Here is a 14,767-nt window from a genome sequence, read left to right on the forward strand (position 1 = left end):
GTCTATAGGAAGTACTTGTTACAAGTTTGAAGAGAAAATATATTTTAATATTCAATTAATGCTTTTGCCAACATAAATGAAGGAAATATGTCTAGTGAAAACGCTGCTAAATATTTTTCATTTATGCTTTTGCTTCAATAATTATAGAAAATAGACAAATTGTATGATGATATATATGATGATAAATAGGCAATTTTATATGCTTCAAAAACTGTTATATATATTTTCACAAAACCTATCAAATGTGGACCTAATTCATGCTTGTTCAACCTTCTTCAGATTGAAGTACATGTGTATATCGAATCAATATGAAAATCATTATTTTTGTAGGATTTTTTTTTTGCTTCATGCATTTAGCCACTGATTGGAAAAAACCAGAAAGTGACCCGCATTACATACTTAAGCGATGACAGCATAAGAACCTATCGAATCAATGTCAATATAATCATTTTTGCCGGAACATAAGAACTTTTCGAATCAATGTCAAAATAATCATTTTTGTCGGAAATGTTTGTGCTTCATGTTTTTAGCTTAGTACTATATCTGAAAAATCAGAAAGTGACCCACAATATATACTAAAGCGGTGATGTCATAAGAACTTACTGTCAAAGCCGCTACTTCAAAGATTGAAATATTTTGTGATAAAGATATGTCTCCTTTCACAATATTCTTTCTGTTGATACCAATCAACAAATTATAAACATGCGTTTTACATATTTTTGCAAACAAGTTGTAAAAAAAGACACGAAGTACCCCATCATCTTCACAACGTCACAAGACTAAAAATATCATTATCTTTATTTTATCAAATGAAAAAAAAATGATATTTATTAGTTATTAGACCTAAAACCCAACAAAATGTCTATATTCTTCTTGTTTCATAAAGGCACTAAGGAAACACAGGTAAAACTCCAGGTAAAATCTTTGACCGAAAGCAGACTATAATTGCTATCACAACACAATTCACACCTATTGTTCTATACCCAATTATCAAATGTGTGCAAAACGGGAACACACCACATAATCACGTGCTTTGCCTTTCATGTAATTATGTGCATTCATGCGGTCCTTTACCTCCATACATGCAAATGTCATTGCTCTAGTTTTAAACCCTATTACAAGTACGCTATTGAAGGGTCCGTCTGTATATATGTATGACATAATATAATTTAAGAAGTAGTTTTCAATACAAAGTTAATGTTAACATGAATGGGATATACATGTGAACGAAGTGGAAAAGAAGAAGCAATCAAAATGAGACTGCACCTGGAATCAAACGCAGTCTATAATCTACCACTGAACAACCAACTGACCAAGGAATCCTTTATCCTCAATTCTCTTTCACCTCCATGACAGACAGATTCATCCATGTCAGGATATACTAATATTTACATTTTTCAAGGTCTTTGTCTGTGATAACACTATAAATCGATTTTGTATTGTACAGTCCAATAAATTAAAACAACGTACTGATGGGTTGCAAGTAGGGTTTGCATAACTAAAAAAAATGAAAATCACATCGATATGTCAATATTCTAACATTTTAAAGTACAATTGCTTGAGATCATATCTCTGAATATTATGAGGTGATAATTTCGGTCGAAGCGTGATCACATCTATTATAAAGGCATTCGGGTTTTATTGGATATGACCATTCCTGACCAAATTTATGACCTCATAATACTCGAAGAATGATTCCTTATTCCTTTATCATAAGTCAGTACTTAATCTAATATTGGTACATTGCTAGAAATGTAAACAAATCAGTACACATGTGTGAATGGTAGGGAGTTGAACCTAGACCCCTGCTTCACTAGTCAGGCGCCCTACCACAAGCCACCCAGGCTGATATCCTTATCTAGCAATTCAAAGGATATGGTCAAGATTAAAGGTGCAAGCAAAAAAGAGATATACTGGCTTAATTATAATAAAATAACTCTTATCTGGAATTTTGATGCAACAACTATTTGTGTAAATTAAAACAAACATGCCGGTAATCATTGACACATACTTTACTGCATTTAAAAATGCCAGTTTATCACAGAATAAAGCACACAGTCTACTCAAACATCATCTAACTCCAATGAATAAATCACTGTCCAAACGTACATGTCCACACACTGTAAAATTGTCAATGTAATCTCGAATAAATAAAGCCACATGTACAGGTACTTACTGATAATGAAGTTCTTTGGTCATTGTCATACCCACATATTGTGTAATTGTCAATGCCATCCCTCTCCAGTGAAATTTTCTGTCTATATACAGTGTAAATCATCCTCTGTTTTATTTCACATTGTGTACCTGTTATTATGTCCTTCACCATGGACAATGTACACCATCATCACAGTTACATGTATATCCCCTCACAGGGCTAGGAGTTGGAGAGCTCAGCCTCCATGTAATGGAAGAACAGTCCGGAATGTTTGAGTTTAAGGGCAATCTTTACATTCAACTTGTCGTCCTGTTCCTTGGAGAGGAAATTTTTCCAGTCACCAACTTTCCCTATAAATAAAACCAAACACTGTCACAGAAATAATAAATAAACAATATAATTTGGTAGGGTGTCAATGCAATGATCTGTCTACAGATGTTGATGTAGTTTTGATAGCTCATATTCTGTCCTTCTATTCAATTTTGTTTTCCCTTGGACTGAAATGTCACATTTTCATTGGTTTAAACGTAGCACGTGATTGCCTCATATATCTCTATATTTGTTCTGTGAGAAATAATATTAGGCAATATGGTCGTCATTGGTCGACGCTTCGCTTACTCATTTCGACAGTTCATAGTATTTAATACATAAACCGCATGCCGTAAGTTCTTAAAGTATTTGGAGTAGTTGCCCTTTGTAATTCTTTAAAATTAGAGTAGTTGCCCTTAGAATATTGACGTCACATTGTTTTGTCTGGAGCAGAACAAAATGGCAGCGTCGAAATTTGCTCAAATCTTTGCAGAGGAAAGGGAAAAAACATTTAAAATTGAATAGCAACAAAACATTGTAAGTAAACATGGGTGAAGCAAGGATTTTTAAAGAATATTTGAAAGGTGAGATTGAAAATTTTGAAGAGTTTAAATGAGTTAAATTGGACGAGATGTTAGGCATATTGTATACCAGTATACATGGCTTTACGTAGATCATCGCTATTTGTGAATAAATGTGTCGCTTGATAGTCCTCGGGAAAACAAAACACTTATTAGGTTAGTTACTGACTCACTACGGAAATATATTGGGTTGATCAATCTCATAGACGGCTCGGCTTCGCCTCGCCATCTATGAGATTGATCAACCCAATATATTTCCGTAGTGAGTCAGTAACTAACCTAATAAGTAATAGTAGACATGCCAATAGCAGTCATACTTCATAACTGTCTATTTCTTTTAATAGTTTATAAGTTATTGTAACAATTGACTACCATTTCTTTCAATAGTTTATAAGTTAATGTAACAATTGACTACCATAAAAAATGATTTCTTTTAATAGTTTATAAGTTATTGTAACAATTGACTACCATTTCTTTCAATAGTTTATAAGTTAATGTAACAATTGACTACCATAAAAAATGATTTCTTTCAATTGACTACCATAAAAATGATTTCTTTCAATAGTTTATTAGTTATTGTGACAATTTACTACCATTTCTTTTAATAGTTTATAAGTTATTGTAACAATTGACTACCATTTCTTTCAATAGTTTATAAGTTATTGTAACAATTGACTACCATTTCTTTCAATAGTTAATAAGTTATTGTAACAATTGACTACCATTTCTTTCAATAGTTTATAAGTTACGTAACAACTGACTACCATTTCTTTCAATAGTTTATAAGTTACGTAACAATTGACTACCAGTTACTGTGCTTAGAATACAAGTATTAATTATTTGCGATCTTGATACTGAAATAAGTTCTTCCTACTACTGGAGAATACCGATAGACTTAAGAAATGCCAACTCTTTATAAAACTCTGTCCCTCTGAGCATGTTGAGACACCAATGTTCAAGACCAATTGATCTCACGTACTACTCCATACAGATTAGTGAAGTCTGACAAGTACATTTATTTACTTACCTTTTCTTAAGAACTCTGCCTTCTTTGGATCTTGGAACTGGCGATCAGTTAGCCATTGATGATTGACAGACGGGTTAGTCTTCATTTCATCAAAACTGCAGTGTTTCACAATTTTCTGTACATCTTCATTTTTCAGGTCCTTCTCCAAAAATGCTGCTACCTTTCTAATACTTCCTTCTAAGTCCTAAAATTTTTCAGATAATTATTACATAAAAAAATGTATATTATATTTGTATGTTCTACTTTAAAAAGAGTCTATCAAGTATATAGCATTAATGTATAAAAGTAATCCCAAATCTAATTTTCACAGTTTGAAATTATCAGAAAATATATGTATCTTTGGTTCCTGTGAAATTGCATATACGTTTCAATTTCTTCTGTAATTTCCTACACAGTATGACTTTTCATTTCAATATATGCACATGGCAAGTAAAAAAAAGACTTAAAATACCTTTTGCAAGTCCTCATATGTCAGAAACAATACGTTGGGTTGGTCTTTTATTTCCCAGAATTCCAATACGTGAGTTGACCAAGGACTGTATGGAACTGAAATTTATTTCCTCTGTTTTAATTGAAGTTTTTGATAAGATGGAATATGTTTTCGTAATATATGTATATTAAATGCATTCCATAAAAAAATATTTTGAGATCTAACATTCCTTTGTAAAACTTGTATAAAATTTTGCTCTAATTATTTTTCTTTTAATTTGGTAAAAAAAAAATAATAAATGTCAGTGTCTAAAACCCATCCTTTATTTAATTTGCCTTGTGTCTATCTTCATCACCAAGAGGCCATTTAATTCCATATGCAAAATATTCACAGAAATGAATGTTAAATCATGATGGAGGGAGGAACAAACTGTAGGTTTCCAATGAACAAATCTAAATTGTAATAGAAATGCAAACACTCGCAGCATACCCTAAATAGCAATTTTGTGCCAGAATTTACTCTTAAATTTGACAAGTTTGAAAGGAATTTCTGTATAACGGTAAATTAACGGAGTTAATGTGTGTTTTCTTTTGAGAGACAGAAAGTGCTTTCATGAACATACAAAATTTGTATTATAAATTACATTAAATCCATGAAGCAAGCATCATACCATGCTTATAAAGGAATGACTTACAGTAAACCAACTTTTATTCCCGTGCGAGAAATTTTCGTGAGGTTAGCGAGAGCCTTGTCATCGCGAATATTTCTCGCCGCGAACCAATCATTTGTCTATAGTTTTTATAACAATACAGGTCTGGATAAGGCTTGGTCTCGAACATGAGTCGGCGCGAACCAGTTTATCGGCAGTTAATTGCAAGATAAAGTCGCCGCAAATAAAAATTGGTTTACAGTATATCTAACTAAATGCAAACCTCTGTCCACCAAAAAGGCGTCCACAAAATCCTCCAGCTTCCCTTTGTATCTGGTCAGGCTTTGTATGGAGGAAACAAGATGAAAATACGACACCACCACATCCTTTGGGTTTCTTGTTATATACACCATCTAAATCAAATACAGTGTATAAAACAGATAATTTTCTGCACTATTGATCACATAAATCCATGACATTCATAAATTTCAATTTGTCTCTATGTAAAATGCTACATGTAGTTACCAAAACAAATTTCATGGATCCCACTGATTTTTAAGCTGTTTAATTTGCCCATGTCATTTTATACATAAAACTATAAATTTGAGGTTCTTAACAAAGCATTTTTTTGAAAGAGGTTTCCCTGTAAATTAAGTAAACAGATTCTGAACAGTTATATTTTATTTTTCATTGCTTCTTATGTTCAAGTTGTTCTACTTGCATATACATGTAAAACAAATACACCAAAGAAAAAACTCTTTCTGAAAGCATGTTGTTTTGGTAATGTTTCATCGTAACTATTGCTCTGTCAATTAACATATTGTTCAAACCCCCGAACCTTTGGCTGTATTGTCTGTATCTGAGTGGGTAACAGTTTGAGGGGTAGGTGTGTCTTTATGATCCGTGGAGAAGGCTTCTCCGAGAGGTCAGTCAAAGTAGAGGTAGGAAACTCCAGGTAAGGAATTCTTTCATCACAATCTATTGAACGACTTCCCTCAAAATCAAGTGTTTGCACCAAGTACACGATCTCCTGAATCCATGTCATTCCTATTGAAGCAAACACAAATTTGTCATGCTCTAGATCTGCATGCACACAATATACATACATGTAAATAGTCGGGTTTAGCAATCAGTATTTACAATGCACTCGATGTCCTTTTCTATTGACTCAGAGGAACATTTTAAAGTAAATGGATTTATCATACATTCAAATACACACAATTTAAATGTACGTATGCCACTATGGACATGTACACAATAATCACCATATTGTTTTTCATGTACAAATAATCAAATTACACAACATACAATAGGGCTACAAAGTGATGGATAGATATGCATACTACATTGAATTATATTTCAATTCTACTTCATTAATTCAGTTATCATTCGTAGTGGAAATTCTTGATCTGAAGGGTATGACACTACTATTTGTCCAATTTAATTATACTGTACCTGACCGTGGATATCCAACAACCCAAACATCATTCTCTCGAACTTCTTTCTGACTGATGCATACGTTTTGTTTGTAAACAATACACATGTAAAATAAAATGACGTACATCCTAATGATGAAATATACATGTACTATACATTTACATACTCAATAATATTCACAAATCAATCACGGTAGCATAGTATTATAAACGTCCCTCAATGTACATTATCTAACAATTATAATATTACACATGCACACGCGACAGGTAAAAATATCATTAATGTACATTATATAACAAATACCAATACATAGATAGTATTCACGGCTTTGAAAAAAAAAAATAAGAACTGTACCTTGAGAGTTGATCGCATCATCTTGTTGGCGTTCTGTTACACAGACAGACCTGTAGCCGTGCCGTTTGATCTGCAGTGATCAGAGAGTGAGCATGCTTAGCCCTTGCATTACGTATATAGTAGAGTTGTTTACAAACACACATGAATCAGCAGTGTTTATATTCACCTTACTACAGGCAGGATGTGACAGGATCTCACCACTTACAATCGTGACGAAAAACCCACAGGCTTGATTAAAATAAAATAAGTTAAAATTAGTAGTTACAATTTTGGCAGTTGTCCAAACGCTGTGTAAACACATAATCGGTTTGTTCCCGTTTTGCACACATTTGAAAATTAGGTATCGAAAAAATGTGTGCGAAACGGGAATTTGACCAGGTGAGATAATTGCTTAATTGCTATAGTCTATATCACAGTTCCTGTGAGGGCAATCGACAATAAAATAAATATAAAACATCTACTCTAATTGATATTTACATTTACTTTATGTTACAATATAAATTGCGTAAAAGCACATTTACATAAAAATTGACATTCATGTTCTTGAATCTAATTTCAAATATCAATTTGGTCATGAATAATTTCATTAAACAAAAAAGATTATTGCAAAAATGTTGGATATGTAATGCATTAACTTGCTGTCTATAGGAAGTACTTGTTACAAGTTTGAAGAGAAAATATATTTTAATATTCAATTAATGCTTTTGCCAACATAAATGAAGGAAATATGTCTAGTGAAAACGCTGCTAAATATTTTTCATTTATGCTTTTGCTTCAATAATTATAGAAAATAGACAAATTGTATGATGATATATATGATGATAAATAGGCAATTTTATATGCTTCAAAAACTGTTATATATATTTTCACAAAACCTATCAAATGTGGACCTAATTCATGCTTGTTCAACCTTCTTCAGATTGAAGTACATGTGTATATCGAATCAATATGAAAATCATTATTTTTGTAGGATTTTTTTTTTGCTTCATGCATTTAGCCACTGATTGGAAAAAACCAGAAAGTGACCCGCATTACATACTTAAGCGATGACAGCATAAGAACCTATCGAATCAATGTCAATATAATCATTTTTGCCGGAACATAAGAACTTTTCGAATCAATGTCAAAATAATCATTTTTGTCGGAAATGTTTGTGCTTCATGTTTTTAGCTTAGTACTATATCTGAAAAATCAGAAAGTGACCCACAATATATACTAAAGCGGTGATGTCATAAGAACTTACTGTCAAAGCCGCTACTTCAAAGATTGAAATATTTTGTGATAAAGATATGTCTCCTTTCACAATATTCTTTCTGTTGATACCAATCAACAAATTATAAACATGCGTTTTACATATTTTTGCAAACAAGTTGTAAAAAAAGACACGAAGTACCCCATCATCTTCACAACGTCACAAGACTAAAAATATCATTATCTTTATTTTATCAAATGAAAAAAAAATGATATTTATTAGTTATTAGACCTAAAACCCAACAAAATGTCTATATTCTTCTTGTTTCATAAAGGCACTAAGGAAACACAGGTAAAACTCCAGGTAAAATCTTTGACCGAAAGCAGACTATAATTGCTATCACAACACAATTCACACCTATTGTTCTATACCCAATTATCAAATGTGTGCAAAACGGGAACACACCACATAATCACGTGCTTTGCCTTTCATGTAATTATGTGCATTCATGCGGTCCTTTACCTCCATACATGCAAATGTCATTGCTCTAGTTTTAAACCCTATTACAAGTACGCTATTGAAGGGTCCGTCTGTATATATGTATGACATAATATAATTTAAGAAGTAGTTTTCAATACAAAGTTAATGTTAACATGAATGGGATATACATGTGAACGAAGTGGAAAAGAAGAAGCAATCAAAATGAGACTGCACCTGGAATCAAACGCAGTCTATAATCTACCACTGAACAACCAACTGACCAAGGAATCCTTTATCCTCAATTCTCTTTCACCTCCATGACAGACAGATTCATCCATGTCAGGATATACTAATATTTACATTTTTCAAGGTCTTTGTCTGTGATAACACTATAAATCGATTTTGTATTGTACAGTCCAATAAATTAAAACAACGTACTGATGGGTTGCAAGTAGGGTTTGCATAACTAAAAAAAATGAAAATCACATCGATATGTCAATATTCTAACATTTTAAAGTACAATTGCTTGAGATCATATCTCTGAATATTATGAGGTGATAATTTCGGTCGAAGCGTGATCACATCTATTATAAAGGCATTCGGGTTTTATTGGATATGACCATTCCTGACCAAATTTATGACCTCATAATACTCGAAGAATGATTCCTTATTCCTTTATCATAAGTCAGTACTTAATCTAATATTGGTACATTGCTAGAAATGTAAACAAATCAGTACACATGTGTGAATGGTAGGGAGTTGAACCTAGACCCCTGCTTCACTAGTCAGGCGCCCTACCACAAGCCACCCAGGCTGATATCCTTATCTAGCAATTCAAAGGATATGGTCAAGATTAAAGGTGCAAGCAAAAAAGAGATATACTGGCTTAATTATAATAAAATAACTCTTATCTGGAATTTTGATGCAACAACTATTTGTGTAAATTAAAACAAACATGCCGGTAATCATTGACACATACTTTACTGCATTTAAAAATGCCAGTTTATCACAGAATAAAGCACACAGTCTACTCAAACATCATCTAACTCCAATGAATAAATCACTGTCCAAACGTACATGTCCACACACTGTAAAATTGTCAATGTAATCTCGAATAAATAAAGCCACATGTACAGGTACTTACTGATAATGAAGTTCTTTGGTCATTGTCATACCCACATATTGTGTAATTGTCAATGCCATCCCTCTCCAGTGAAATTTTCTGTCTATATACAGTGTAAATCATCCTCTGTTTTATTTCACATTGTGTACCTGTTATTATGTCCTTCACCATGGACAATGTACACCATCATCACAGTTACATGTATATCCCCTCACAGGGCTAGGAGTTGGAGAGCTCAGCCTCCATGTAATGGAAGAACAGTCCGGAATGTTTGAGTTTAAGGGCAATCTTTACATTCAACTTGTCGTCCTGTTCCTTGGAGAGGAAATTTTTCCAGTCACCAACTTTCCCTATAAATAAAACCAAACACTGTCACAGAAATAATAAATAAACAATATAATTTGGTAGGGTGTCAATGCAATGATCTGTCTACAGATGTTGATGTAGTTTTGATAGCTCATATTCTGTCCTTCTATTCAATTTTGTTTTCCCTTGGACTGAAATGTCACATTTTCATTGGTTTAAACGTAGCACGTGATTGCCTCATATATCTCTATATTTGTTCTGTGAGAAATAATATTAGGCAATATGGTCGTCATTGGTCGACGCTTCGCTTACTCATTTCGACAGTTCATAGTATTTAATACATAAACCGCATGCCGTAAGTTCTTAAAGTATTTGGAGTAGTTGCCCTTTGTAATTCTTTAAAATTAGAGTAGTTGCCCTTAGAATATTGACGTCACATTGTTTTGTCTGGAGCAGAACAAAATGGCAGCGTCGAAATTTGCTCAAATCTTTGCAGAGGAAAGGGAAAAAACATTTAAAATTGAATAGCAACAAAACATTGTAAGTAAACATGGGTGAAGCAAGGATTTTTAAAGAATATTTGAAAGGTGAGATTGAAAATTTTGAAGAGTTTAAATGAGTTAAATTGGACGAGATGTTAGGCATATTGTATACCAGTATACATGGCTTTACGTAGATCATCGCTATTTGTGAATAAATGTGTCGCTTGATAGTCCTCGGGAAAACAAAACACTTATTAGGTTAGTTACTGACTCACTACGGAAATATATTGGGTTGATCAATCTCATAGACGGCTCGGCTTCGCCTCGCCATCTATGAGATTGATCAACCCAATATATTTCCGTAGTGAGTCAGTAACTAACCTAATAAGTAATAGTAGACATGCCAATAGCAGTCATACTTCATAACTGTCTATTTCTTTTAATAGTTTATAAGTTATTGTAACAATTGACTACCATTTCTTTCAATAGTTTATAAGTTAATGTAACAATTGACTACCATAAAAAATGATTTCTTTTAATAGTTTATAAGTTATTGTAACAATTGACTACCATTTCTTTCAATAGTTTATAAGTTAATGTAACAATTGACTACCATAAAAAATGATTTCTTTCAATTGACTACCATAAAAATGATTTCTTACAATAGTTTATTAGTTATTGTGACAATTTACTACCATTTCTTTTAATAGTTTATAAGTTATTGTAACAATTGACTACCATTTCTTTCAATAGTTTATAAGTTATTGTAACAATTGACTACCATTTCTTTCAATAGTTAATAAGTTATTGTAACAATTGACTACCATTTCTTTCAATAGTTTATAAGTTACGTAACAACTGACTACCATTTCTTTCAATAGTTTATAAGTTACGTAACAATTGACTACCAGTTACTGTGCTTAGAATACAAGTATTAATTATTTGCGATCTTGATACTGAAATAAGTTCTTCCTACTACTGGAGAATACCGATAGACTTAAGAAATGCCAACTCTTTATAAAACTCTGTCCCTCTGAGCATGTTGAGACACCAATGTTCAAGACCAATTGATCTCACGTACTACTCCATACAGATTAGTGAAGTCTGACAAGTACATTTATTTACTTACCTTTTCTTAAGAACTCTGCCTTCTTTGGATCTTGGAACTGGCGATCAGTTAGCCATTGATGATTGACAGACGGGTTAGTCTTCATTTCATCAAAACTGCAGTGTTTCACAATTTTCTGTACATCTTCATTTTTCAGGTCCTTCTCCAAAAATGCTGCTACCTTTCTAATACTTCCTTCTAAGTCCTAAAATTTTTCAGATAATTATTACATAAAAAAATGTATATTATATTTGTATGTTCTACTTTAAAAAGAGTCTATCAAGTATATAGCATTAATGTATAAAAGTAATCCCAAATCTAATTTTCACAGTTTGAAATTATCAGAAAATATATGTATCTTTGGTTCCTGTGAAATTGCATATACGTTTCAATTTCTTCTGTAATTTCCTACACAGTATGACTTTTCATTTCAATATATGCACATGGCAAGTAAAAAAAAGACTTAAAATACCTTTTGCAAGTCCTCATATGTCAGAAACAATACGTTGGGTTGGTCTTTTATTTCCCAGAATTCCAATACGTGAGTTGACCAAGGACTGTATGGAACTGAAATTTATTTCCTCTGTTTTAATTGAAGTTTTTGATAAGATGGAATATGTTTTCGTAATATATGTATATTAAATGCATTCCATAAAAAAATATTTTGAGATCTAACATTCCTTTGTAAAACTTGTATAAAATTTTGCTCTAATTATTTTTCTTTTAATTTGGTAAAAAAAAAATAATAAATGTCAGTGTCTAAAACCCATCCTTTATTTAATTTGCCTTGTGTCTATCTTCATCACCAAGAGGCCATTTAATTCCATATGCAAAATATTCACAGAAATGAATGTTAAATCATGATGGAGGGAGGAACAAACTGTAGGTTTCCAATGAACAAATCTAAATTGTAATAGAAATGCAAACACTCGCAGCATACCCTAAATAGCAATTTTGTGCCAGAATTTACTCTTAAATTTGACAAGTTTGAAAGGAATTTCTGTATAACGGTAAATTAACGGAGTTAATGTGTGTTTTCTTTTGAGAGACAGAAAGTGCTTTCATGAACATACAAAATTTGTATTATAAATTACATTAAATCCATGAAGCAAGCATCATACCATGCTTATAAAGGAATGACTTACAGTAAACCAACTTTTATTCCCGTGCGAGAAATTTTCGTGAGGTTAGCGAGAGCCTTGTCATCGCGAATATTTCTCGCCGCGAACCAATCATTTGTCTATAGTTTTTATAACAATACAGGTCTGGATAAGGCTTGGTCTCGAACATGAGTCGGCGCGAACCAGTTTATCGGCAGTTAATTGCAAGATAAAGTCGCCGCAAATAAAAATTGGTTTACAGTATATCTAACTAAATGCAAACCTCTGTCCACCAAAAAGGCGTCCACAAAATCCTCCAGCTTCCCTTTGTATCTGGTCAGGCTTTGTATGGAGGAAACAAGATGAAAATACGACACCACCACATCCTTTGGGTTTCTTGTTATATACACCATCTAAATCAAATACAGTGTATAAAACAGATAATTTTCTGCACTATTGATCACATAAATCCATGACATTCATAAATTTCAATTTGTCTCTATGTAAAATGCTACATGTAGTTACCAAAACAAATTTCATGGATCCCACTGATTTTTAAGCTGTTTAATTTGCCCATGTCATTTTATACATAAAACTATAAATTTGAGGTTCTTAACAAAGCATTTTTTTGAAAGAGGTTTCCCTGTAAATTAAGTAAACAGATTCTGAACAGTTATATTTTATTTTTCATTGCTTCTTATGTTCAAGTTGTTCTACTTGCATATACATGTAAAACAAATACACCAAAGAAAAAACTCTTTCTGAAAGCATGTTGTTTTGGTAATGTTTCATCGTAACTATTGCTCTGTCAATTAACATATTGTTCAAACCCCCGAACCTTTGGCTGTATTGTCTGTATCTGAGTGGGTAACAGTTTGAGGGGTAGGTGTGTCTTTATGATCCGTGGAGAAGGCTTCTCCGAGAGGTCAGTCAAAGTAGAGGTAGGAAACTCCAGGTAAGGAATTCTTTCATCACAATCTATTGAACGACTTCCCTCAAAATCAAGTGTTTGCACCAAGTACACGATCTCCTGAATCCATGTCATTCCTATTGAAGCAAACACAAATTTGTCATGCTCTAGATCTGCATGCACACAATATACATACATGTAAATAGTCGGGTTTAGCAATCAGTATTTACAATGCACTCGATGTCCTTTTCTATTGACTCAGAGGAACATTTTAAAGTAAATGGATTTATCATACATTCAAATACACACAATTTAAATGTACGTATGCCACTATGGACATGTACACAATAATCACCATATTGTTTTTCATGTACAAATAATCAAATTACACAACATACAATAGGGCTACAAAGTGATGGATAGATATGCATACTACATTGAATTATATTTCAATTCTACTTCATTAATTCAGTTATCATTCGTAGTGGAAATTCTTGATCTGAAGGGTATGACACTACTATTTGTCCAATTTAATTATACTGTACCTGACCGTGGATATCCAACAACCCAAACATCATTCTCTCGAACTTCAAAATCGGAAATACTTTTTACTTTCTCTTCCACAAAATTAGGTAGAACAGTGTTTTTGTAAAGAATCATGTTGCTTTTGCTACAATTTCTATCCTGTATATCGATAAAGCCTTTGCCACGCCGATAAACTGTTTGAATGACTTTTTTGTAAAATATAACACTAATGATTGTCAGTCCTAAGGCAAATGACCCGTATGTTGCCCATTTAACTCCCTTTCGGAAATGTTCGTCTCTCATTGGAAACACATAATCGTCTCGATTTGGAGAGCGCTTCCCTGCGCCTTTGAAAGAAATGTTTGAGCGATGGTAAAACCGAAGTTGATTTGGTTTAACACAACTAATGACTCTTTTACAGTAAATTAATTGCATTTTCACGGGACATGCATTCATCGAAGGTTTAAGAAAAACAAAAGCACGTGGGAACAGCATCCTTCTCGCTACTTTCACTTTGTCATCACAGAATTTAGTAAGTTGTACCCTAACACATTCGGTATAACAGTTGTGTACGAATATATAACGTTTTATGTGCATTC

General features: G+C 32.7%; 2 protein-coding genes across 2 annotated transcripts; both read right to left on the bottom strand.

Moving 5' to 3' along the window:
* Positions 1–1,966: 1,966 nt before the first annotated feature.
* On the bottom strand, positions 1,967–6,649 carry LOC128185529 (sulfotransferase 1E1-like; the record flags this gene model as incomplete). Its single annotated transcript, XM_052855106.1, has 6 exons — positions 1,967–2,505; positions 4,073–4,256; positions 4,524–4,618; positions 5,435–5,564; positions 5,990–6,198; positions 6,607–6,649. Coding segments are annotated over 6 exons (792 nt in total), but the record flags the coding sequence as incomplete, so codon positions are not given.
* Positions 6,650–9,548: 2,899 nt separating this feature from the next.
* Positions 9,549–14,709, bottom strand: LOC128182797 (sulfotransferase 1E1-like). Its single transcript, XM_052851547.1, has 6 exons — positions 14,189–14,709; positions 13,572–13,780; positions 13,017–13,146; positions 12,106–12,200; positions 11,655–11,838; positions 9,549–10,087 (listed from the first exon to the last, which is right to left on the bottom strand). The coding sequence occupies exons 1-6, from the start codon at positions 14,661–14,663 to the stop codon at positions 9,957–9,959; spliced, it is 1,224 nt and encodes a 407-aa protein (XP_052707507.1). The 5' UTR covers positions 14,664–14,709; the 3' UTR covers positions 9,549–9,956.
* Between the last annotated feature and the right edge of the window lie 58 nt (positions 14,710–14,767).

Source organism: Crassostrea angulata, chromosome 5, assembly GCF_025612915.1.
Source record: "Crassostrea angulata isolate pt1a10 chromosome 5, ASM2561291v2, whole genome shotgun sequence".
NCBI classification, from domain to species: domain Eukaryota; kingdom Metazoa; phylum Mollusca; class Bivalvia; order Ostreida; family Ostreidae; genus Magallana; species Magallana angulata.

Bases quoted from the DNA above. Each gene is read 5' to 3' on its own strand.
- LOC128182797 (XM_052851547.1), bottom strand. From the start codon at position 14,663: ATGCTGTTCCCACGTGCTTTTGTTTTTCTTAAACCTTCGATGAATGCA. The intron at 13,781-14,188 runs GTACAGTATAAT...TTGCTTCAATAG, and splicing joins TGTTGGATATCCACGGTCAG to GAATGACATGGATTCAGGAG. The intron at 12,201-13,016 runs GTTTGCATTTAG...AATAAATTTCAG, and splicing joins CGCCTTTTTGGTGGACAGAG to TTCCATACAGTCCTTGGTCA.